The following is a 24,370-nucleotide window of genomic DNA, read 5'->3' as shown; positions in this document are numbered from 1 at the left end:
CCGTCACCCCTTCTTCCTTCTGCACGTGTCTGCCCCATCACCGAGCACACTGTGATCTAAGTGCTCACTTTTCTCTTCCCTCCATAAAGCTGTGAGCTCCTTGAAGAAAGGGATGATCTGTCTGCACACAGCTTTTAGTGCATGTGCGGGAACCCATGCTTTTTGCTTCCCATTTTACTCTGTACAAAGACATTTAGTTGTGCTGGAAAGAGGTAGGAGAACATGAAGTATGTTGTGAAAGTCTGCACTTCTTAGGAAGGCTGTCAATTCCATAAAGGGAATAAATATCTTACATTCTTACATTGTAACGCCTACACACCCGTACAGCGCAAGAATATGAGAGTGACTGGAAAATACTATAAACATTTAACTTGGAACACAACAGCAAACACTTAGAAGTACAGAATTTCTAATTAAATCTCGTTGCCAGAGCCATAAACTGAGAGATGCATGTACGATATGGGGTTTATATTCTGCAGCCTGATCGATGTATTTTAACAGCTTTACTGAGTATAATTGACATACAATAAACTGTACATATGTAAAGCGTAGAACTGACAAGGGTTTTTTTCTTCCCCACAAGTTTTGACTTACTTGTACATGTGTGAAACCATCACCACAATCAAAATAGTGAACATATCTGTCACCCCAGAATGTTTCCTTTTGGCCCTACATGGTCCCTGCCACACACCTGTCCCGCTGTACCAACCCCCCCCTCCCCCCCCCCCCACCGTATCCCCAGGCAACCACTGACCTGCTTGTTGTAACTATAAATTAGTTCATGTCTCCTGGAAGTGTATGTAAATGAAATCATACAATGCGTACTGGTTTTTTGTCTGGCTTTTTTCACTCAGCGTATTTATTTTAAGATTTACCCAGGTTGTTGCGTGTGTCACAGTTCATTTTTGTTTAATTGTTTAATTTTTTATTTTTGAAAGAGAGAGAGAGAGAGAGCGAGCATGAGCAGAGGAGGGGCAGAGAGAGAGGGAGACACAGAACCCGAAGCAGGTTCCAGGTTCTGAGCTGTCAGCACAGAGCCAGATGCAGGGCTTGAACCACTAGATCATGAGCTGAGCCGAAGTGGGCCGTTCAACCGACTGAGCCACCCAGGCACCCCAGCAGTTCATTTTTTATTGTTGAGTAGTGTTTCATTTTACGTGTAGACCACGATTTGTTTATCCTGTCACCCACCAGAGGACGTTAGAGTTGTTTACAGCTTTCGGCTGTTATAAGTCAAGTCGCTCTGAGCTTTCACGTGCAAGTCTCTGTGTGGGCACACGCTGTCCTGTCTCTTGAGTAATAACTGGAAAGGGAATGCCTCGTGTACGCTTCACTTTTTAAGAAACTGCCAAACTGTTCCAGAGTCCTTACCCATTTTGCGTTCTCAGCACGAGCGTGTGGGGAGCCTGCCCTGGTATAGTCCATGAACTAATGTTTGGCATTCTAATAGGTGTGTGGTGATATGTCTTTATGGATTTAGCTTGCATTTCCCAGATGACCAAAGTGCTCATTTGCCCTCTGTGTATTTCCTTTGGTGAAGTATCTCTTCGGATCTTTGGCTCATTTAAAAAAATGGGGGTTGTTTCCTCATTCTTGAGTGTTGGATGCTGTTTACCTCTTCTGGATAAAAGTTCCTTATCGAGATAGGTGATTTGCAAATATTTTTCCCAATTGCTGGCTTATTTTGTATTGTTTTAACAATATCTTTCAAAGGACAATATCCTTAATTTTGATGAAGTCAAATGTACCAGTTTTTCTTTTCGGACTGTACTTTTGGTGTTATATCTACTGAATCTTTCTCTAACCCCAAATCACAGAGATTATTATCTCCTATGTTTTCTTCTAGATGTTTTATATCTTTAGGTTTTGTACTTAGATCCATGACTCATTTTGAGTTAATTTCTGTGTATTGGATGAGGGATGAATTGAAATTTATTTTTTTTTTGCATATGGGTAGCCAATTATTCTAGCACCACTGCTTGAAAAGTCTATTCATTTTTCCTCTGAATGGCCTGGGAAACTTTATGGAAAATCCATTGTCTATGTATGTGTGGGTGTGGGTTTATTTCTGGACTCTATTTTGTTCCATTGATGTCTCTATTTGTCTCTAGTTCAATACTGCACTGTCTGGATTGCTGTGGATTGATTGTAAGACTTAAGATCAGGCAGTGAAGTCTGTTCTCCCCCCACACCCCCATCCCCAAGCCCAAGTCTGTTCTTTTTGAGAGTGGTTTTAGTTATTCTAAGTCCTTTGCATTCCCCTGTGACTTTTTAAACTAGCTTGTCATTTTCCACACAAATGTCTGCGAGGATTTTGGATTGTGTTGAGTCTGTAGAACAAACTGGAGAGGATTAACATCTTTACAACACTGAATCTTTCAGTCCCTGAACACTGTATACTTACTTAGTTCTTTAATTTGTCTCGGCCGTGTTTGCATTTTTGTTTAGGTCTAGGACATTTGATGCTATTGTAATGGTATTACTTTAAAAACTTAATTTCTAACAGTTCATTGCTGGTGTATTTGTGTATATTGGTCTTTTATTCTGCAACCTTGCTAAACTCACTTATTAGTAATAGTATCTGGTTTGTAGATTTTGTTGGTTTTCGTTGATGATTAATCATAATTATGATTAATGATTTGTGAATAAAGATAGTGTTACTTCTTCCTTTCCAGCATGGGTGCTTTAATTTATTTTTCTCATCTGTTGCATTATCTGGAGCTTCCAGTACAATGTTGAATAGAAGTAGTGAGAGCAGACATTCTTGGCTTGTTTCCACCATAGGAGGAAAGCATTCTGTCCTTTACTGTTAACTGATAAGAACTGTAGTGTTTTTTAGCTTGTTTATTTTGGTGGATGCCTTTCACCAGGTTGAGGAGGTTCCCTTCTTTTCTACTTTGCTGGAGTTTTATCGGGAATGTTTACTGGGTTTTGTTAAATGCTTTTTCTGCATCTACTGACGTAATCCTGTGGCTTTCTCTTTTAGACTCTGGTTAGTGTGCTAAATCACTCTGGGTGAGTCTTGAGTGTTAAACCAATCTTGCATTCCTGGGATAAGCCTCACTTGGTCATGACGTATTATCCTTTTTTTTTTTTAATTTTTTTTTTTTTTTACTGTTGGGTTCAATTTGATAAAATTTTGCTTAGGGTTTTTGCATCTGTACGAGTGCATAGATGTATAGTTCTCTTTTCGTTGTTGTTGTTAATATCTTTTTTCTCAGGTTTTGCTTATGTGGGTAATGCTATCTTCACTGAAACTATCCACAGGTATTTCCTCCTCTTCAAATTGCTGGATGAATGCTATACACTAAATGTTTGTGTCTCCCTGAAAATTCATACGTTGAAGCTTAATCCCCAGTGTGATCGTATTAGGAGGAAGGGGCCTGTGGGAGGTGATAGGTCGTGAAGCTCTGCCCCCATGAGTGGGATTAGGGCCCTTATGAAAGGGGCCCCGAGAGCTCCCTTGCCCTTCCCGTCATGGGAGGTTATAATGAAAGATAGCTGTCTGTAAAACAGGAAGTGGACCCTCACCGGACATCTTGGACTTCTAGCCACAGACTGTGAGAAATAGATGTCTGTTGTTTATAAGCCGCCCGGTGTGTGCTATTCTGTTAGAGTGGCTGTAATGGACAGAGACAATGAGTTTTTATAGAATTGGGTTTTTTCCTTCAGCGTTTGAAATAGTTAATCAGTGGAGCCATCTGGGCCTGGAATTTACTTTGTGGAGAGGTTTTAACAGCACATTAAATTTATATTATTGGTAGAGGACTACTCTGCTTATTTATTTCTTCTTGAGTGAGCTTTGTTGATGTCTTTTGAGGAATTTATTTCATCTATGTTGTCAAGGTTTTTTTTGGCATAAGGTTCCTTTATTATCCCTTTAATATAGATAGAGGTACCCGTGCACAGCAGTGATAATTACCTATCTCATAGCTGATGTTGGTAATTTGTGTTTTCTGTCTCTTTTTCTTTAACAGTATTGCTGGAGGTTTATTGATTTTTATGGACCTTCTCAAAGGACCAGTTTTCGGTTTCATTTATTTTTCTCTGTTCTTTTTCTCTTCTCCTTTCATTGATTCACTCTTTATTGTTTATTTTCTTCTGCTTATTTGGGGGTTTATTTTTCTCTTATTTTTCTGCTTTCTTAAAATTGAAGGTGTGTTCCCTGATTTGAGATCTTCTTTATTTTCTAGCATTGCCTCTGAACACTATGAGTTTCTAAGTATTGCTTTGGCTGCACCTCCTTGAATTTTCATTTAAAGTGTTGCCATTTTCATTCAGTTCAGTATACTTTCTGACTTCCCTTGTTATTTCTTCTTGGACCATGGATTGTTTAGAAGTCTGTTATTTAGTTTCCAAATATTTGAGGATATTAGAGATATTTGTCTGTTAGTGATTTCGAATTTAATTTCATTATGGTGAGGAAATATGTTTTGTATGACTTGAATCATTTTGAATTTATTGAGACTTGCTTTATGGCCCAGAACATGGTCTGTCCTCATGTATCTTCTTTGTGTACTTAAAAACAAGGTGTATTCTGCTATTCATGGGTAGAGTGTTCTATAAATATGAGGTCAGTTTAGTTGATAATGTTGCTCAAGTTCTTTGTATCCTTACTGATTTTCTAACTATCTGTTTTATCAGTTATTGAGAGAAGGGGTTTGAAATCTACCACAATTGCAGATTTATTTATTTCTTCCTACATTTCTTTTTTTTGCTTCATGTATTTTTGAAGTTCTGGTATTATTAGATGCATAAATATTTAGGACTGTTACATTCTCTTGATGAATTGACCCCTTTATAATTAGGCTAATGAAGATGACATTCTTCATTCCTGGTAATCTTTTTAGCTATGAAATCTACTTTGTGTGACATTAATTATAACCATGTCAGCTTTTATTTTTTTGATTAAAATTACATAGTATACTTTTTTCCATTCTTATACTTAAAAACAATTTTTTTTGATGTTTTTATTTATTTTTGAGACAGAGAGAGAGCATGAGCAGGGGAGGGGCAGAGAGAGGGGGCGACACAGAATCCGAAGCAGGCTCCATGCTCCGAGCTGTCAGCACATCACCTGACGTGGGGCTCGAACTCACGCACTGTGAGATTGTGACCTGAGCTGAAGTCGGACGCTTAACTGGCTGAGCCACCCAGGCGCCCCTCCATTCTTATACTTTTAACCTGTTTGTGACTTTATGTTTATTTATATTTATTAATTATCTTTTAAAAATGTTTGAGAGGGAGAGGGAGAGAGGGAAGGAGGGAGGGAGGGAGGGAGGGACGTGCAGAGAGAGAGGGAGAGACAGAATCCCAAGTGGGCTCCACGCTCAGCACAGAGCCTGATGTGGGGCTTGATCTCTCACCACCATGAGATCACGACCTGAGCCGACATCAACAGTCAGACACTTAACCAGTTGAGACACCCAAGTGCCCATGTGTCTTTGTATTTAAATAGTTGGTTTCTTAAAGATAATGTAGAGGGGCACCCGGGTGGCTCAGTCAGTTAAGTGTCTGACTCTTGACTTTGGCTCAGGTCATGATCTAATGGTTTGTAGGATCAAGCCCCACGTAGGGCTCTGCACTTGACAGCGTGGAGCCTGCTTGGGATATTCTCTCTCTCTCTCTCTCTCTCTCTCTCTCTCTCCCCATTCTCTCTATCCCTTCCCCCACTCACATGCATGTGCTTTATTTCTCTCAAAAATAAAAAAATAAAATAAACATTAAAAAAAGAAAAAAGTTTAAAAAAATAATTTAGAGTTGGATCTTGCTTTTTTATATAGTCTGTTAATCTTCATTTTTGAATTTGGATGTTTAGACCGTTTACTTTGAGTGCAATTACTGATATGTTTAAATCTATGATCTTGTTCTTTATTTTCTGTTTCTTCTCCTCTCTTCTTTGTTCCCTTTTTCTTCTTTATCTTCATTTTTTCTCAATATGTTGCATTAAAAAAACTGATTCTACTTTATCTCCTTTATTGACCTGTTTGCTATAACTGTTTGTTGTAGTATTTGGATAGTTGCTCTCTGGTTCATAGTATACATTTTTAATGTCACAGTCCACCTTCTTGTGGTATCATAGCCCTTAATATAAGAGCCTTCTCACGGTGTATTTCCATTTCTTCCCTGGCTGTTTTCGTGCTCGTTATCATAAATTGTATTTGTACACGTTAAAAACCTTATAATACAGTGTTTCCAATTTTGCTCTGAACAGTGATCTTTCAAAGAGATTTAAAACTAACAAGTCTTTTATATTTACCTGCATAGTAATCATTTCTGTTGTTTTTCGTTGCTTTCTGTAGATCTAGATTTCCTTCTCATACATTTTCCTTCTGTCTGTCTAGAGGACTTTTTTCAACATCCCACGTAATGCCGGTCTGCCAGTGATGGGTTCTTTCCGCTTTTTGTATACATGAAATGTCTTTATTTTGCCTTATTTTTTTAAAGTTTTCACTGGATATGGAATTTCAGATTAACTTTTTCCTTCAGGATTTTAAAGATGTTATATGACTCTTTTCTCATTTCTGTAGTATTTGATAAATCTTCTGTGATCATTATCTTTGTTTTTTTTAATTTGTGTAAAAAAAAGATAATTTGATCTCTTTTTTTCCATATGACCATGTTTAAGATTTGTCTTCTTTATCACTGATTTTAAGAAGTTTAATTATGATGTGCTGTGGTGTAGTTTTCTTCAGATTTTTGTTCACTGAGTTTATTGAACTTCTTTGATTTGTAAGTATATAGTTCTCATCAAATTTGGAAGGTGTTCAGCCATTATTTCTTCAGATGCTTTTTCCTTCCTGTTCTCTTTCCTCTCCGTAAGGAACTCTTACCACAAGCATATCATTCATTTGAAATTAATTCATAGTTCCCTCGTGCTGTGTTCATTTTTTGTCTTGGTTTGCTTTCTGTATTTCGTTTGAGTATTTTCTACTGGTGTGTCGGATCTGCCACTAATCCCATCCAGTGCGTTTTCCATGTGTCACATGGTAATATTCCTCTGTAGAAGGTCCGTTTGGGTCTGTTTTGTATCTTCCGTGTCTCTGTTGAACAAGTCCACTCTTCCAGCTTCTGAAATACAAGGTATACAGTTCTGATTAGTTAATTGTCCTTGCTCCTCATTCTGTCGTCTGGGTCATTCCTGGTTCAGTTGTTCACCCATGAGCATGAGTGGGCCCGTTCCCTGCTGAATACTCTAGAGCCTCTTCTACACATCTGGGTTCCCACCCCGTGCAACTCTCTGTCTACCCTGCGGTCCCCAGGCTCCAACTGCACCTCCTCACCTTAGCAAGATGGCTGGACCCTGTCCCTGTTACTCTCTGTGCTGCAGCCCGGAAGGCCTCTTCAGGCCGGAGCTGTGGCAGAGGTAGGGCCCGGCTCGCCTGTTGCTTGTCTGTCAGCGTTATTGCCCTTTATTGCTTAATGTCCAGGGTCTTGCGAATGAAGGTTTTGTATGTCTTGTCCAGGTTTTTTTGGTTAATTCAGGTATGAAGGGAAAATCTGGTCTCTTTTATCCCATCTTGGCCCAAACCTGAAGTCAGTATTCCTAGTTGATGTAATTTAATGAAAATCTACTTGCAAAGTAAGAACAGTCAAAAGTTGAAGTCTTTGCTTTAATAGGATCCTCTCTGTTCCACCCCAGAAGTGGACCTTCTCTTCAATTTTAGAATGACTTTGTTTTTGAATAAATAAAACAGTTGGCAATGGGCCTATATACATTAACCCTGAAATGAATGATGCTTAAAAAGGATTGTATATTTTATTATTTTGTACCCTTTAGGTCATATTTATTATTTGATGCCTGCCTTAGGTATAAGTTTATTCCAACAGTGTGGTTTAGAGAAGGGAATTTGAAAACCTCGTCAAGATAATAATCTAACCGTTGTAAGAGTCCAGAGGGAGAAACGTGTTGATCCCAGTGTTTTGTCAGAGAACACTTAACTTCTAGATTTATTTTTTTATGACAAGATGTGTGTGTTCCTTTTGGCAGTCTTACATTAAAGCCATGGATATCATGTCAGCCATTTGTGTGGGATGCCAGCACCCGTGGTTTAATGATAAAGTTGCTTTAATGATCCCTTAAGCGTGTCAGGCTTTCCACGTCTTCATGCTAGTGAGGAACCAGAGTGTGCTTGCTAGAAATCAGAGTCAACTCAGGTGGGCTAACGAAGGTGGGTTCTCATGATTCGTGTTGCAGGTGGAGTAACCAGGTCTTCCCTGAAATGAGGTTCTTGTGAAGGTATAAGTTCCATTATTCAAGGAATTATGCATAAAATGTTTTTAACTGTATCTTAGCGGGCGGAACCGACACGTGGTTTGTCATGAAGATCATTTTATTCACCGATAAGATGGCTTTATGCTTAGCCATGCTTAACTAAGTAGGCCTTTAGCTGGTGTATATTTTACGTATCTTGTAAAGAAATAACTTTTGAATGGGAATGAGCATTTCAGTATTTGAGTAGCAGAGTTAATAACATTTGATAATTGATTTTTTTGTTAGTATTATCTTAAAATTTTGCTGCCTTAATACCCTTTTTTAAAAAGAGTTTTTAATGTTTATTTTTGAGAGAGAGAGAGAGAGTGTGTGTGTGTGAACAGGGGAGGGGCAGAGAGAGAGGGAGACAAAGAATCCAAAGCAGCTGCCTTAATACATATGCTTTTATATCTTTCTCCAGAAATGGAGATTTTGAAGTATTATACATTTTTACAATAAATGTTAAAGTTAAAATTTTAAGTATTGTTACTTTTTCCTAAGTATTGGCACTTTTAATAAAAAAGTACATTTTACAATTTAATAATTGCTGTGACATAGCCTCTCAGATGTTGGTTTAGGGTTATTGTTTAAGGTTCAGTCTTATACGGGGTTTTCAGGACTAAAGAGCTGCATGTGTTGTCCAGAGTGATCTTTTAGTCTGACCATGTTAGTTAGATATTTAAAAGATTAAATTTGAAACGGCAGTGTCTTCAGAACTAGCCCCTATAACCTAATATTTTGTCTAGTGCTTTGTTGCACTGTAGCAACGGGCTCCTGTATGTCTGTGAGGTCAACCTGAGATGTCCCTGGGACCAAACATGTCATAAGGAGATCGCTCTCTGTCTGGGATTTCATATGAAGTCTTGGCCCTGACTCTCGGGGTGCCACGTTGAATCCGCCGAGAAGCTGTATGTCACATACCTTCCACTGCCCCTGTACTCTGTGTGGCACTGCTGTCCCCCCCGTGGTGCATAGGCCAGGTCCAGGGTGGTGGCGGACTTACTGGTTAGCGTGTCCCATGCTGTCCAAAGTGGTCCGTCCCCATAGGTTCACGAAGTAAGTCACTGGGCTATGAAGAAACCGTGAGAACTCGTATTTATCTTTACTGCTATTATTTTTAAAGTCTGTTCTTTGTGTGTAATGTGAAAGTCAGAGAGTAGTACATATATAGTTTTAAAATCATTAGATACGCATATCTTGGGTATATATGTTCTGATTTTTTCTTTGTGAATGGTGGTATATGAGTAAAATGTTCTGAAACCAGGTAAGACTCTTCTGGAGAATCTGCACAGGGTTTTATTCTATGATCGGTCACTTTCTCCGTCAATCATTTCATCATATGCGAGATTCCGTGTCTGGGTGCATCTCTGTGTTTTTCTTGTGGAATGATCTATGGCTCTGACCAGATTCTCAAAGGAGTTTGGTCCTACACATCAAATAAACTAATTATCTGGGAAGCCTGGGCTGAAATCGCTGAAGTGTGTTTTGGAAGGACTGTATCCTGTCTACAGATAACTTCCTAGGTTAAATTAAATGGTACTTAGTGTGAAAAATAAAATGTATAATTAGATATGTATTCCTCTTAACACAGTAAAGTTTTTTATCTGAGAAGCAGCAGCCGTGATTGTTGCTGTGACTCCTGATGTGTGGTCTGTGCTGCGTCCTCTGCTAGGGTCTGGGTCCCTTCACCATTTTTTTTTTTAACGTTTATTATTGAGAGAGAAACACAGAGCGTGAGCGGGGGAGGGGTAGAGAGAGGGGGAGACACAGAATCTGAAGTAGGCTCCAGGTTCCTAGCTGTCAGCACAGAGCCCGGTGCGGGGCTCGAACTCACAAACTGTGAGATCATGACCTGAGCTGAAGTCGGATGCTTAACTGACTGAGCCACCCAGGTGCCCTGTCCCTTCACCTTCTTTAAAATGATATTTTATCGTATGTTTTCATTAATCTTCTCTCTAAAATACCATGATAGATTATTGTCTCTCAAATTCAAATACATTGGCCCTGTGTAAGCGTGGCTGTTAAAGAAATACTTTTTGAAACGTCCTATTTTTGTGATACTTTTGGATATGAAGGTTTTTCTGTTTTCTCTCTGCCCTGCTTTTGTAGAGCCGTCCCTGTAATAGGTGATGGGGTTGCTTTGGTGGGGGTGAGAGCTGAGTTCAACAGTCAGCTGATAAAATGAAATGGAGTTTGGTTACTCCTGAAATCCTTAGGCCACCCATAAAAGAAAGGTAATATGATCTTGTTTATACAGCCCTCTATGGTTAAAATTTTACATGATAGGCCCCAAGTGGCTCTTCAGTTTCTTCCTTGAAGATTGTCACCAGTCCCATCATCTGTCACTTGACTACTTGCATGTTGTTTACTTATTTATTTACCAGTGGTCAGAAAACTTCCTGGCATTCACACATTCTTTCTAATAAGTATGTGGCCCAGGGTACATTATCACTGAATAGGATGACTTTTTTTTTTTTTTATTTAAGACTTGTTTTTATTTATTTTTTAATTTTAAAATTTTTTTAATGTTTTATTTATTTTCGAGAGCAAGAGAGACAGAGCATGAGCAGGGGAGGGGCAGAGAGAGGGGGAGACACAGAATCCGAAGCAGGCTCCAGGCTCTGAGCTGCCAGCACAGAGCCCGATGCGGGGCTCGAACTCACGGACCGCGAGATCATGACCTGAGCTGAAGTCTGACGCTTAACCAACTAAGCCACCCGGGTGCCCCAAGACTTGCTTTTAAAAATCAGTTTAGGTGAATTTAAATAGCTTCAATGTATATAACTATCCTGCATTTCTAGGTGTGTTATTGTACTCCACAAACCTGGAGCATCCAGTTCAGATTAATAATATTCCCCTGCCTCCCCTCTTAGTTTATTAGAACTACCCTATTAATTTACCCTAGAAAAGAATTACCCTATTAGTTTATTCATTTATGTAGTAATTATTAAGTATGGGCAAGCATGGCTCTGGGCATTGGGAACATAGGAGTGAAAAAAACAAAGTCCTTGTTCTCATAGAACTTACATTCCAGTGGGGAAAGTAGGCAGTAAAGACACCAGAAAGGAAAAGAAATTATTTCGAGTAGCGTTGTGTTACAAAGAGACGTAATTGGGATAGCCGGCCATGGAGGGGTCCGGCTGTTTTATGTAGAGGGGACAGTTGCCTCTGTAAGGAGGTGACGTTCGACCTGGGACCCGCATGGAGAGGGGGACCGAGCAGTGGGGAGGTGCGAAGCGTGAAGTTTGTCAGGTGTCTCGTCCGCCACGACTCCACGACTCTTGTTTCCAGACTCAGTTGAGCGCGCTGTGCTTTCTCCCCGTGAGCTGCGGCCCAGTGGATGTCTTGTCAGTGTAAGCGTGCCGAGTGTCAGGGGTGTTCGCTCCAGCTCCCGCCGCTTCCGAGAGACCGTGACACCCGGACAGAGTGGGTTAGAGCCGGTTGAGGTTGTTCCCCAGGATAACAATTACGTACTTCAACTAGGATACCTACTAACAGAAATGAGAAAGTCCATGGAATTTGATCTGTTTTGTACTTTATTTTGTAACGTATTTAAATATATTGTACCTGATTTTATTAAGGGCTATTTTATTTATTTTTAACAGGAATCACTAGATTTGATCTACTTGGAGACTTTGGAAGGTTTAATTGGCTGGGAAATTTCTATATTGTATTATCCTACAATTTGCTTTTTGCTATTGTGACAACATTGTGTCTGGTCAGAAAATTCACCTCTGCTGTACGAGAAGAACTTTTCAAGGCCCTAGGTAATCCTGAGGTTTATGGGTATTTTTCTCGCTTTCTACTAATTTTTAATTTTGCCATATGAATTGATTTTAAGTCTTCATCTCTTCATTTTTCCTGATGTATAACACCTTAGAGGTCACATTTCTGACCCACTCCTTATTGGTTGTGCTCTTGTGTAAAATTATTTCATTAAGCCTCGGCTTCCTTATCTATAAAATGGTGATAATACCTTCTTCTCTTGTTGTGGATATTAACTGAAATATTTCTTGTAAGGGCCTGAGCATAGTCCTGGCACATCAGAAGGGCTCAATAAAATGAGCTCTTTTATCGTTAAGACGATGGTGGTTGTGGTGAGGTGAGGGTAATAATGGGCTAAACTTCTCTTTTGGTAACGACACCTCTTACTGTTTTTTAGTTGCAGATCTCTTTTGAGGCTTGGAGTTTACAATATCAAGCTGATCCATAATTCTCTTCCATAAGCCAAACAAGTCAGGATAAAAATATTAGTGTTCTTGTCATTAATATGGGAGAGGGCATTCCTGAATCATGTAGTCCATGAGTCACATGTATTGTGACAGTATTAAAAAACTCTTAGGTTTGGCTAAGGTATAAAGGGAATAAATGTAACTTATCAAATGTGTTTTCCATGCTTACTTCAACATTAGTACTAAACATACATCAGGCTTTATATTTTAGGAATACCAGGGCAATATAAACTGTCTTGCTATATACACCCTCTTGGGTTTGGAGTGTGTAATTTTATAATAAAAGAAGGGAAAGGCAGCGATTTATTGTAGGGACTCCTAACATTAGGTCGTTTACCTAACTTGACATCATTTGAATGTTTATAGTCTGTGTTCTGTTGTGGCTTGTAGTGGTTGCCATACGCCCCGTACTGATTAAGGTCCAGATAACCTCAACCTTCTGAGCAACATGAAGCTTCTCACCCAACCAAATTCTTCCAACCTCTGTGGTTGAAGGGATGACCTTTGGGAAGGAAAAAAGATTTCAGATTATCTACTCATATGTATTTTACTTTAAGTTCACCCTGTGAGGGGATGGTTGGTGAAATAGTGGCCTAGAAGTGAAAGTGACATCTCATTTCAGCAGAAGCAGCGGATAATTGTGGATTTTCATGCCTAAGTTTCATAATACCGACAAGGTAAAAATCTGTAAGGTGACGTGGGAATCCATAGCTCTCCCCGCCAAATGTCTCAAGTGAGAACTTCATTTTGAAGCCCGTGGTAGCATCAGTGAGGTTAGTTAGCCACAATGTCAGGTCGATTCCCACTGACTAGTCACTGACATGAGATGGCTGTAGATGAATTACTGAAAACTTAGTTTTGAGTTAAGTATTCTGGATATCATCTTTCTAAAGAAACTTTTTTTAATGTAGGGAAGTATCATTTAACCTAAGGTGAAGTCATATATGTTGTGTTGGCCCTTTGACCATAATAGGCAATAGAATTATCAAGACTTGTGTAAAACCGCTAGATGGATTTAAGGTTTTTTTGTCCAAATGTTTTCTGTTACTCTTTGGAATGCCTAAGGAGGACATGAATCATACCTAGAAAAAGATCCTCCATATTAAGTATATGTAATAACGTGTGACTCATCTGAGATCTTCAGTCTAATTTCACTGGGAATTGTAATTTGATTATAAAATTTAACTGTCTCCTTTTTTCCCCTCTTTTTTTTGTAGGCTTTTTCCCTCTGGTGCTATGTCCATTGACAATGACAGTGTCTATCTCATAGAGTACCTGCTGTACTCTGGGTATATAAACAAACACTGGATGGCGGTGGAGGTGACTGTATCCGCAGAGAGAGACGTTGTAGTTTTGTTTTTTTTTTTTAAGATGCGTAGCTTGTGCTGCCCCCAGGTTTTAGAAGTAACAACTGGAAATGTGTCCTAAAAGGGGATTCCCTTTTGCTTCCGGCATGATTACCCCGCTGGTTCTCTGTCCGCCTACTTCCTTCTCTAGCAGGCCGTGTTGAAACACGCTTCCCCGGCAGCTGTGGGTTCCTGTTGTCACTCAATGGTTTGGCCATTCCTGGGATCAGAACTCTTTTTTATGTTAGATTGATTTCTTTTTTCCTTCCCATTCATCCATCATACACAGACTCAATTTTAGCTTTTCTTTTATGAACATATGCAGGTGATAGAAACTTTAAAATTCAGAGTGCTGTGGTGATTTAAGAGGGATGTAAAATTGCTTAACTGCCAGGTAGATAGCTCTCTGGAATCTTAGGGGAAAAAAACCTCATCCAAGTATGTTTTTGAGGTGTCAGCAAAGGTCTGAGCCTCATAAAAATGTTTCCTCAAAATCTTTTCCATAGATGGACTCGTTATATATTCTTGAATATCTTTGTGTTTCACTTTATTAGTAAGTGCTGAGAGCTTTGGTCCCACATGAACTATCTTCTACTTTTTACCCCTGGGAGGGCACAGTTGTATATGTCAGGTGCATTATGTGAGTGACTGATGTATGATACAGAAGGAAACTAACGTAACTTTAGAAGATAGTGATACTTTCTTATTCTGTGAACTATCTTTGAATATTGGAATATTATTTATGTTCAGTTTATTATTTTGCCATTTCTTGTCTTTTTCTTTTTGATCATGTTTTCCATTGCTTTTCTTTTAATGACATGCTTAATATTTTGGTATGTCTTTCCATATGTTTTCTTGTGTGTATACTTGTATGTGTGTATTTTAAAACAAGAACGCCATCATATTGGTGTCCGGTTAGGTCCCCCGGGAAGCACACTGGGGCTGGATGAGCTTGCGGGAGGAGGCGTGAGAGAGCCTGGGATCGGGGCGGGGGCGGGGGGGTGGGGCGGGAGGGGCACGGGAGCGGGGGGGGGGGGGCGGGGGGGGGGGGGGGGGGGGGGGGGGGAGGGAGTGAACTGAAGAAAGCGGAAGCCTGCACGGGCCCCAGAGCTGCGCAGAATGGTGGAGAAGGCGTGGCTTCCTGAGACACAGCTGTCTAGCGCTTAGGCCCCCGGGCGCCCCCAGTGGGGAGAAGAGGTCTCTCGTCCTTAAGGGGCCTGGCCAGCACCTCCCAGCTTCCTCAGTGACACCGGACACTCTGCCTTGTTGGCCGTCTGCGCAGCCGCGCAACAGTACGTCCTTTCTCACCCTTTTCTTAATTTTCCTGCAGGGCTTCATAAGCTTCACTTATCAGACACGTCAAGGGATTCGGAAACGTCAAAGCCGTCTGCAAACGGGCATCACAAAGCACTGTGAGAACGCGCAGCGCTCTGCCACTGACCCGGGAGCCCCCGGCTCCCGACCGCCCCGTCGTCGGTCAGAAATGACTCGCCCCGGCGGTGCCTCCCGGTGAGCGCCCGGGCTTGGCGGCGCCACCGCTTTCACAGTCTCCTAAAACTCGGCCGCCACGGGCCACGTGTCCGTTTAACTCCGTGCGGACCCCCTACTCGCCGGCCAGACCGGCTCCTCGGGGCGGCACGTTCTTCTGTGGACGCGGGTGCTGGCCTCGGTTGGTACAGTCACCCAGACGAGCATGTTTTAAGGCCAACTCCGGGGCCTTCTAAGAATTCGGTTAGATCCCATTATATACTTTGTTCAAGACGGAGGAGGCCGCGAGAAAGGCATCCTTGGTGCTTGGCTGCGAAGTGAAGGCCCCGCAGACGCGCAGGCTTACAGCTGCCACCGTTGCGGGGGCGCATGGGAACGGCAGCGCTTGCAGATGGGATTTCTCCCCTCCTTAGGGAAAAGGACAAAAGCATAGTTCCGGCTTTTGTTTCAGGGTGACAGCGATCGGACTTTGAGTCCGGGGAGAAAGGCGAAATTCTTTTAAAACCCGATCCGTGGGAGAACACAAGGGAAGGCCTGCCACCGCGCGGTGTGGTCTGCTCGGCCGGAAGTAGTGCGTAGCCACCGTTCTCCGACGTCTCACGTGTATGCGACTCAGTATTACCTCTCATAACATAGTTGCCGGTGTTGAATACACTTGTAACTTAGATTTTGCCTTATAGGCTATGTGTACACTCGGTTTTTTAAAGCATTGCTTCAGCTATCTCTCCGTTCCTTGTTCTCCCGTGTCCCATTATGAAACTACAAATCATCTGTGGTAGAAACCCTGCTGTCACCACGCTCTTCAGGCTTTGGTTCCTTTCCTATATGCCGCTTTAAACCTCAGATTTATAAAAGCTACCAGGTTACCACCCAGATGCACAGTATCAGCATTCATGATGTAAGAATAGCTCCACGATGTATCGTGATCAGATAATCATTCAGTTACTGAATTGTAAATAATTCTTGGGATGGCTTCTTGACTTTTAAGTCCACCGAATAAAACTATAAAATTGTACTCTGTGTTACCAGGCACCAGGATAGGGTACTGAAAATTGTGCGTGCAGACACGTGACACGAGCCCCTTTGCACACAATTCATAGTTACGCAGTCTCCGTAAACACTTATGTTCACATGCACTATGTGTATGGCAATAGATTGTCTGTGTTCAGACAAAAGTAAAAGAACAGTTTTCTCAAGTTGTTTTTTGGAGAAATTTATGAAAATCCGGCTGTATATATTTGACATAAAAAATTTCCATTTAGAGCCAAAATAATAAGAAAAATTAATCTGTATATTATTCCTCAGTTCCATTGAGTATACCTCTCCTTCATTTATACCTCTGCATTTCCTTCTGAGCTTCTCTGCTTGTTAAAATGCAGCTTCGTTGTAAAATAAAAGACCATTTTGTGATTCTAAACAACACTCCGTAAATACCACCAGTGTAGCATTGGGAATCTCTCAGCATGAGACCTGGAGCAAATGAACAGAAGGTGGCTGTTTCCTAATTTCACTGATAATTACACCTATTTAAACATTAATTGCAAGCTTTGATTTTTACTGAAACTTGCTTGCAATCCATATTTTGAACAGACCTGGTCAAGGAAAGAAGAGAAAAGAAAGTTCTTTCAATAAAAGGACAGCACTTGTAACTTAACAGCCATAGGAAGTTCCTGGGTATTTGTAAGATGTCTGAGAATTTCTGAGTCAAATATTAAACTTTTCAATGTCTGTATCAATTCTTTGTTCATTTGAAAGTTTCTTTCCATCGGAAAACTTAGGCCAGGTTTGGATTGGTAAGCGGTGAAATGTAGCTTAAATTCCTATAGCTGCTACTGGATGCATCGTCATGGCTCTGGGACCAAGGACACACCTCACGTGGGGGGACGGTTTTGAGCCTGGGGCCTCAGACCCCTTTTGTGGGAACAAATGCAGGTTGATATATCCCCTGTTCGCCGCGTGATTGCAGCCACTCCAAACAGTGCATCCCTCCAGAGGGACTTCCTCTTGGGGGACAGACTTTGTAAGTGCAGGTGCTCCTGTTGGATGCCCTGGAGGCGGCTGTGAGAGGCTGCGACAGTAACGGGCTGTGGCACACAGAGGCCGAGCACTTGGGCTCTGGTCAGGACGGGCGCCCTGCGGGCCTTGCCTTTGTCGCGCTCGTGGGGCTGGAGAAGGAGGATAGGCCCGGGGCCGCCATTTCGTTCTTGCCGGGTGGGAGGACGTCCACGGTCGCCCTGTCAGATGCTCCGCTTAGTCTCACCTTAGGATCCACCTGCAAAGGGCATTAGGCACGGTAGTTACAAAGTTGCGTGAGGAGACTTGGCCACTTCTTTTCTTTAATTGCTTCTGCAGTACTTAAGTAATTTTAAAATGATACATCTTACAGATTATGACATTTGTAATTTTTACTGATGTTTCCAAGTATTTCTTAGACTCAGTATTTACTTAGCCTTATATATATTCTGTGCAAAAACAGACCTGCTGTCGAAGTGAGACTGTGTGAAAATTACACGTGTGCCCACACGTACACACACATGCTAGCTCCTTCGGTGCCATACTGAGAGGTTGGTTGATTAGTGGACGAGAATGAAACCTTCTGCCTGGTTTTGACTCTTGGATGCGTTAGTGGCTCACGCTGTACGCACCTGATCTTCGGGGCCTCGACGTCTGCCTCACTTTGCTGGGGCACAGAGGACCGCCCTATTCCTCCTTCACCCCGTAACCTGCCTACAACGTGGGCTTTGAGAACCCTACGTGGCTTTCTTTGTTGTTAGCACAGTATCTAATGTATAAAGACAAAGTTCTTAAAAAAAATTTTTTTTTAAATATGAGTCTATGTACAGCACTCACTGACTTTTATACTAAAGACTGGTATGGGTTAAAGATAATGTGTAGATGCACTGGTAAATCATTTTTGTTTACTAGAGTGTTCTGTTTACAAATTATCTGTTGGTTCTGTTTGTTTCTATGAGACACTTCTAGTGTGACTTTTTAACGTCTTAGAAATTAAAGTTTTACAAAAGGTGATTTCATACTTTGTTTTATAAGCATTCAAATGCGTGTTTGAGTTTTAAATCTTAAATGCCATCGTGGCTGAAACTTAAGCGTATGTGTAGGATGCTTCCATTTCAGTTTTCTAAAAGGCGGTAATGACTGGTGGGATGTTGAATTGAGGAAGAAGTGAATGTTTTCTCTCTTTTTTTGTGGAGTTCTTGGTAGAGCAATTTCTTGCAACCAGTTACAGCTAAAATGTACCATCAACAATTGAAATCACGGGTGTCATCGAATTTTTTGAGTTACTTATTTGATTTTTCTAATCTTTTCCATAAAAGGACTGAGCTATACCCAGTTGTGGTCTGGGCAGCCTAATCCACAGTTCTTGGAAGAGTGAATGGCAATTGTCAACTGGTGAATTCACTGGCAGACAGAAGCCTTCACAGCAGTGGCTTTCCAGCTCTTTGACGAAAGGAAGAGATACACTCTTCACTGTAACCCTCACACGCTTGTATACATGTGAACGACAATTTAAGGAAATAGTACCTACTTTTAGTATGTGATGCACGCTGGCATTTTCTGTTTTATTTTTTAGGATACTAGACACAGACCACTAATACCAATGGATCGTAAACTTTAGTTTGAAAAATACGGCTTCAGGATCTAGTTGAAAGATGAATGAATACAAAAACATTTTGGCTTTTGAATATTCTTTAGGTAAAATTCATCACTGCAAACACCCCTGAAGCCGAAGTATCATACGTGCAGATTACTTGTTGCAAAACATGTAATTAAAATCAGTAGCAGTTGCTAAAGCTCTAAAAGGTGGGCTATAAAATTTCAAAACTAGGTGATTGATCCCTTTGTTTTGGAGGAAGAGATCTGGGAGCTACTTTGGAAGAGAAGTTAGTTAACTTCCAGCTCTGCGTAATTCAGTTCGGTAAAAGTGTCTTCAAGTTCAAGTGTGATCAACTCGGAAATTCAGATGAAGCCCACTTCTTCTTAGGTGCGATTTTGGCGTTCTGTTCTAAACATACTGGAGAAGTTAAGTTCCCAAGCATGGGTGATGAGAAGTAGGGCGGCAGCACCTGATGTGGATGCTTTCGGAGACCAGAAAGATCGTCAGTGTCCGAATGTGAGGAGGTAGAGATTTAAATACGGAGCTGAGGAAGAAGGTTTGATCAGTCACTGAAACTCCTGGGTGAAGGTCTTAACGTCTTCTCTCTTGAACAGCTCTTCTTAAAAGATACTCTGCTTGCCAACAGTGGCCCCTGCGAACCCGGGACACGCTGTGACTTGGAGTGGCCGGAGCCGTTCTGTCCTATTGAGTAGCTGTAGCTGTTGTATCCTATCGAATGGCTATACGTACTTACAGGTAGCTTTTTACATATGTCTTAGCACATTGCTCTATTCTCGCTTTAGACAGTTGTGATGAAAAGCTTCTCTTTTTTTGCACTCTCAGTACTTCACTTTTGGCCACCACACGTGTGGGGGTTTTCCCGCACCAGCCTCTTCTCCCAGTTCTCTGTGGATACCGTGTCTGTGTCACGCAATTTGATTTCCTTCTGACGCCGTGTCCGTGGAGTTAGTGCAGACCCCACAGGTAAAGGGCTCAGTCCAAGATTGACTCCCACCACCGCCTCAGTCGTCAGTGCCAGGTCTGGGCTGTCCCCTGTGCTTCGACCACCCAGCTACCGGTCAGAGGTTCCCACCTCTCTCTGGCTCAGCGATTTGCTAGAGCGGCTCACGGAAGTCTGGGGAACAGTGCGCTTGCCAGATTACCTGCTAGTGACAGAGGGTCCAGCTCAGGAACACCGGACGGAGCAGACGCACGGGCCAGGGGTCGGGGTGGGGGCAGAGCTTCCCTGTCCCCTCCAGGTGCACCAGCCGCCCCGCACCTCCGGGTGCTGCCCGGCCAGAAGCTCTCTGAACCCCTTCAGTTAGGGTGTTTTAAATGGAAGCTTCATTACACAGACATGATTGAGGAAAGGATTGGCCACTAGCGATCCTCAGGCTCCAGGCCTTCCTGCTCCCCACAGGTCGGAAGGGTGGGACTGAAGGTGGTAGTTCCCACTGGCCTGCTGTAGGAGCTTTCCCAAAGACAGCTTGTTCAGGGAAGCTCAGGTGTGGTCCAAAGGGCTCCTTACGCATATCAAAAGACACCTTTATCTTCTTATCGCTTTAGGAAATTCCACAGGCTTTATCTCTGTGCCAGGAATGGGGAGGAAGCCCAAATACATATTTCTTACTCTAAGTTACAAATTCACCCAGTTCCTAGGTATTAAAGTCTTGGATCAAAGGGAATGCACATTTTCAGACTACTTCCAGAAAGATCCTATCAATATACTCTCATCAACAGCACATGAAGATGTGTTTCTCTAGCTAACACTGGATTTTGCCGGTCTTTTACAGGAGTGCCGACCTGAGAGGCAAACATTTAATTGTTTTTCTTTGCATTTTTAATAACTACTGGGAATTTAAAAAAAAATTTTATCAGCTGTTTGTATTTCTACTTTTGTGAATTAGTATTAAATATACTTAGCCCATTTTTCTTCTGGTATTTCATAATATCTTTATTGTTTTATAAAAACTATATTATGGATATTAAATGTTTATCTTTCTGATGTGTATATTTTTCCTGGTTGTTTTTTAAACTTGTCCAATATTGGGTTTTTGTGGTATTGAAACTTCACATTTTGAAGTAGTCAAAATGTGCAGTTTCCCATAATTTTTTGGTGTCATACTAAGGCCTTCGCTACCCTAAGACTTTTAAAGGTATTTCCCAATTTTTGCCCCTAACTACTTTGAGATGTAATTCACATATTATAAAACTCACTCTTAAAGCATATGATTTGTTGATATATAGTATATGCACAGAGTGGAGCAGCCATCACCACCATGGAACCCCGGATCATTCTCGTTACCCCACACCTAACTGCTTCTGTGTCTGGTTTTTTGTTTTTTTTTCCATAATTCATCAACCTCTTATCTGGATTTGTCTTGCCGAAGGGAATCAGATCATGGTTGTGCAGAGACGTCACTGGCCACACAGCAACCGTTCGTGCCAGGCGACCCAGCTCCGGTTTTTTTCGGGGTGGCGCTGTGCCCGCCACGTGCCGCGGATCTGACCAGGGAGCTTGCGCAGACTGTTGTGTAGGACCTCCAGGAAGGTGACTCGGAAGAAGCCTGGCACTGCCCCACCTCCACCCTTCCTTTCCTCTGTGGCGCCACGGATGGGACAGGATGGGACAGCTGGGACTCCAAGAGCCGCTTCGGATTGTGACTTGCCCACTTGCCCACTTGCCCACGAAGACAGTTGAAAGAGTTTGGATGCCCACCGAGTGCACAGCTGCCTGGCCGCCCACCCTCCATGGCTTCTATGCAGATGGCGACCCTCTTGGATTCAGACGCCGCATTCAGCGGATGGGAGCACCTCAATGCAGTTCTGTCCCATCCTTGACTAGTTTTATTGTTTCCCCAAAGGACAGGCCGGTATGACAGAGCCGTATGTTAAACAGTAATGTGATTTCAGCGCCGTTTTCATGAACTAACTGTCCATAAACATCGAGTTCTATTTCTAAGTTTTATATCCTGAACCTCTAATTAATGTATCTCATAAACTGATTCTGAAGAATATTCTCCTCTATTAACGTACCGAACACTAATCTTGTGTTTTGAACTATTAATACTTGTATTTACTCTTCCAGAGTCCTTGTTAGTGACTCATTCTGTCTGGAAATGTCCAGTTAATATGATGACTTTACCATACACACTTGAATTATAATTTGGAAGATGTATTCCTTTAGACAGATTAGCATTCACGCTGGCAAAGAAAATTTTTTTTATTATTTAAAAAAAAATTTTATGCTTATTTTTGAGAGAGAGACGAAGCATGAGGAGGGACGGGGGAGAAAGAGAGGGAGACACAGAATCCAAAGCAGGCTCCGGGCCCTGAGCCATCAGCACAGAGCCCAATGCAGGGCTTGAACTCACAAATCGCGAGATCATGACCTGAGCTGAAGTACTACACTTAACCGACTGAGCCACCCAGGCACCCCAGCAAAGAAATGAAAATTCTTATTTACAAAACATCCTGGAGACTGTTGACAAAATTCGAATAAAATCTGTAGATTAGCTAATACTTTTGTATCATTGTTCATTTGTGGTTCAGATAATTTTACCATGGCATGTTAACATGAGGGGAAGCTGGTGAAGAGTATAAGGGAATTCAATTTTCGCCACTGTTTAATTGTTTGCAACAATTTCAAGTATTTAAAAATCCCAGAGACATTGTGTAACAAAGAATTAGGCTGGGTTTAGAAAGTACAAATGTGAACTCATCTGCAAAGTGCCCTCAAGGATGGAGCCATGTGTTTGAGGAGGGTGGAACAGAAAGAGGGGTCTGGCCCCCCTGGGCACAGGTGTCTGTGGCCCCTGACTTGCCCACCTCAACCCTGCGAAGGTGGTCTAGCCAGCCTGCCCCCCCCCCCACCCCCCCCCCCCCTTACAGGCTTCATTGTTTATTCATTGTTTATTAGGCCTTCTTTTAATACTGTGTACCAGCTGTTTCCTTGATAAACCCCAGTGTGTGTGTGTGTGTGTGTGTGTGTGTGTGTGTGTGTGTGTGTTTGTGTTTCTACATGTAGGCCTGAGAACCTTGCCATTTTTCAACAAAACTCATGGAAAATCTGTTAGTGTAAAAATCTTTGATCTTAGGTCTTTCTTCTCTGGGCAGAATTAGGTCATGATTTGGGCTTATGCATTTAATGTTAATCCTGGGGGCGCCTGGGTGGCTCAGTCGGTTAAGCGTCCGACTTCGGCTCAGGTCATGATCTCGCGGTTCGTGAGTTCAAGCCCCGTGTCGGGCTTTGTGTTGACAGCTCGGAGCCTGGAGCCTGTTTCGGATTCTGTGTCTCCCTCTCTCTCTCTCTGACCCTCCCCCGTTCATGCTCTGTCTCTCTGTGTCTCAAAAATAAATAAACGTTAAAAAAATTAAAAAAATATATTAATCCTGATTATTGGGGCTTATGGAGAACTTTATCCTGTAACACTCCCATGAGAACAAAAAATAAAATTTTTAAATTCTCACCCCATTTTAGATAAGTTAGACATGTACCTCCACTCCCTGCAGAAAGCAGAAAGCAAGCATTTGATAGGGCTCAAGACTCGCGTATGGCACATTGGAGTATTGAATATTTTAAGCGGAAGGAATTTGAGGTTTGCGCTTCTCCCCTGAAACAGGTCCTTAGACCCTCTTGTGAGAGTTGCCCTCCCTTCACCCAGAGAAAAGGAGCCTCCTGATCTCAGAGAGTCCTAACAGGCCTTGCTGAGTCCCCCAGGATACACACTTCCTCACGCTCCTTAACCTGTTGTGTTTCTCACAACTCCTGTGCTTCATCGGATGTAGCGGAAAATAATCAGGTCTGTTTCTTTGGCTCTTTGTTTCTCGTGGAGGCTCCTGTGTCGTGCAAAACCTGTGCTAAATACATTTGTGTGCTTTTCTCCTATTAAGCAGTCTTTGTCAGTTTAATTTTTAGATCTAGCCGAGGACCCAAGAGGGTCCAGGAAAACTTTTTCTTCCCCTTCACTTTTTTTTTTTTTAATGCAGTTAATATTTTTATTATCTTGATCCAAGATGGATGCAAACAAATAATTGCTCCTGTTACCTAGTTGTTGGCTACTGATCAGCTCTGCTAAAATTCAGTTACTTGGGGTGAGTGTGTTTCCCAGCTTTTAATAATAATCACATCCACCAGGTTACTTTGGTTTGTCTTGGTAAATGGTTTCAGAAGACGACATTAAGAAATAGCGTTATTTGGGGGCACCTGTCTGGCTCGGTCGGTGGAGTGTGTGACTCTTGATCTCAGGGCTGTGGATTCGAGCCCCACATTGGGTGTAGAGATTCCTTAAAAAACATCTTAAAAAAAAAAAAAAGAAATCGCATTATTCAAAGTCAGTATGCTATGAATGTTTTACTGAGGCGTCATTGTGGTAATCTATCTAAAGGAAAACTTTTCAAGCCCAGAATATTTCGGTCACATTATAGGGAGTTGATC

The 24,370-nt window shown here is 41.8% G+C and overlaps 1 protein-coding gene across 6 annotated transcripts in view; it reads left to right on the top strand.

The window, feature by feature from the left end:
• Positions 1–20,696, top strand: part of LMBR1 (limb development membrane protein 1) — a 154,197-nt gene extending 133,501 nt beyond the window's left edge. For 4 of the 6 annotated variants that reach the window (XM_049642172.1, XM_049642173.1, XM_049642177.1 and 1 more), the window contains 2 exons: positions 11,860–12,021; positions 15,163–20,696. In XM_049642172.1, coding sequence (XP_049498129.1) covers positions 11,860–12,021; positions 15,163–15,248 — 248 coding nt within the window. In that variant the 3' untranslated portion in view covers positions 15,249–20,696. The remainder of the gene's footprint in view (positions 1–11,859; positions 12,022–15,162) is intronic. The other 2 variants (XR_007460158.1, XM_049642175.1) reach the window with 2 other exon arrangements.
• The last annotated feature ends 3,674 nt before the right edge of the window (positions 20,697–24,370 follow it).

This window comes from Panthera uncia, chromosome A2 (genome assembly GCF_023721935.1).
Source record: "Panthera uncia isolate 11264 chromosome A2, Puncia_PCG_1.0, whole genome shotgun sequence".
In the NCBI taxonomy this organism is placed as follows: Eukaryota; Metazoa; Chordata; class Mammalia; order Carnivora; family Felidae; genus Panthera; species Panthera uncia.
This window is presented reverse-complemented; position numbering and strand designations above follow the sequence as displayed.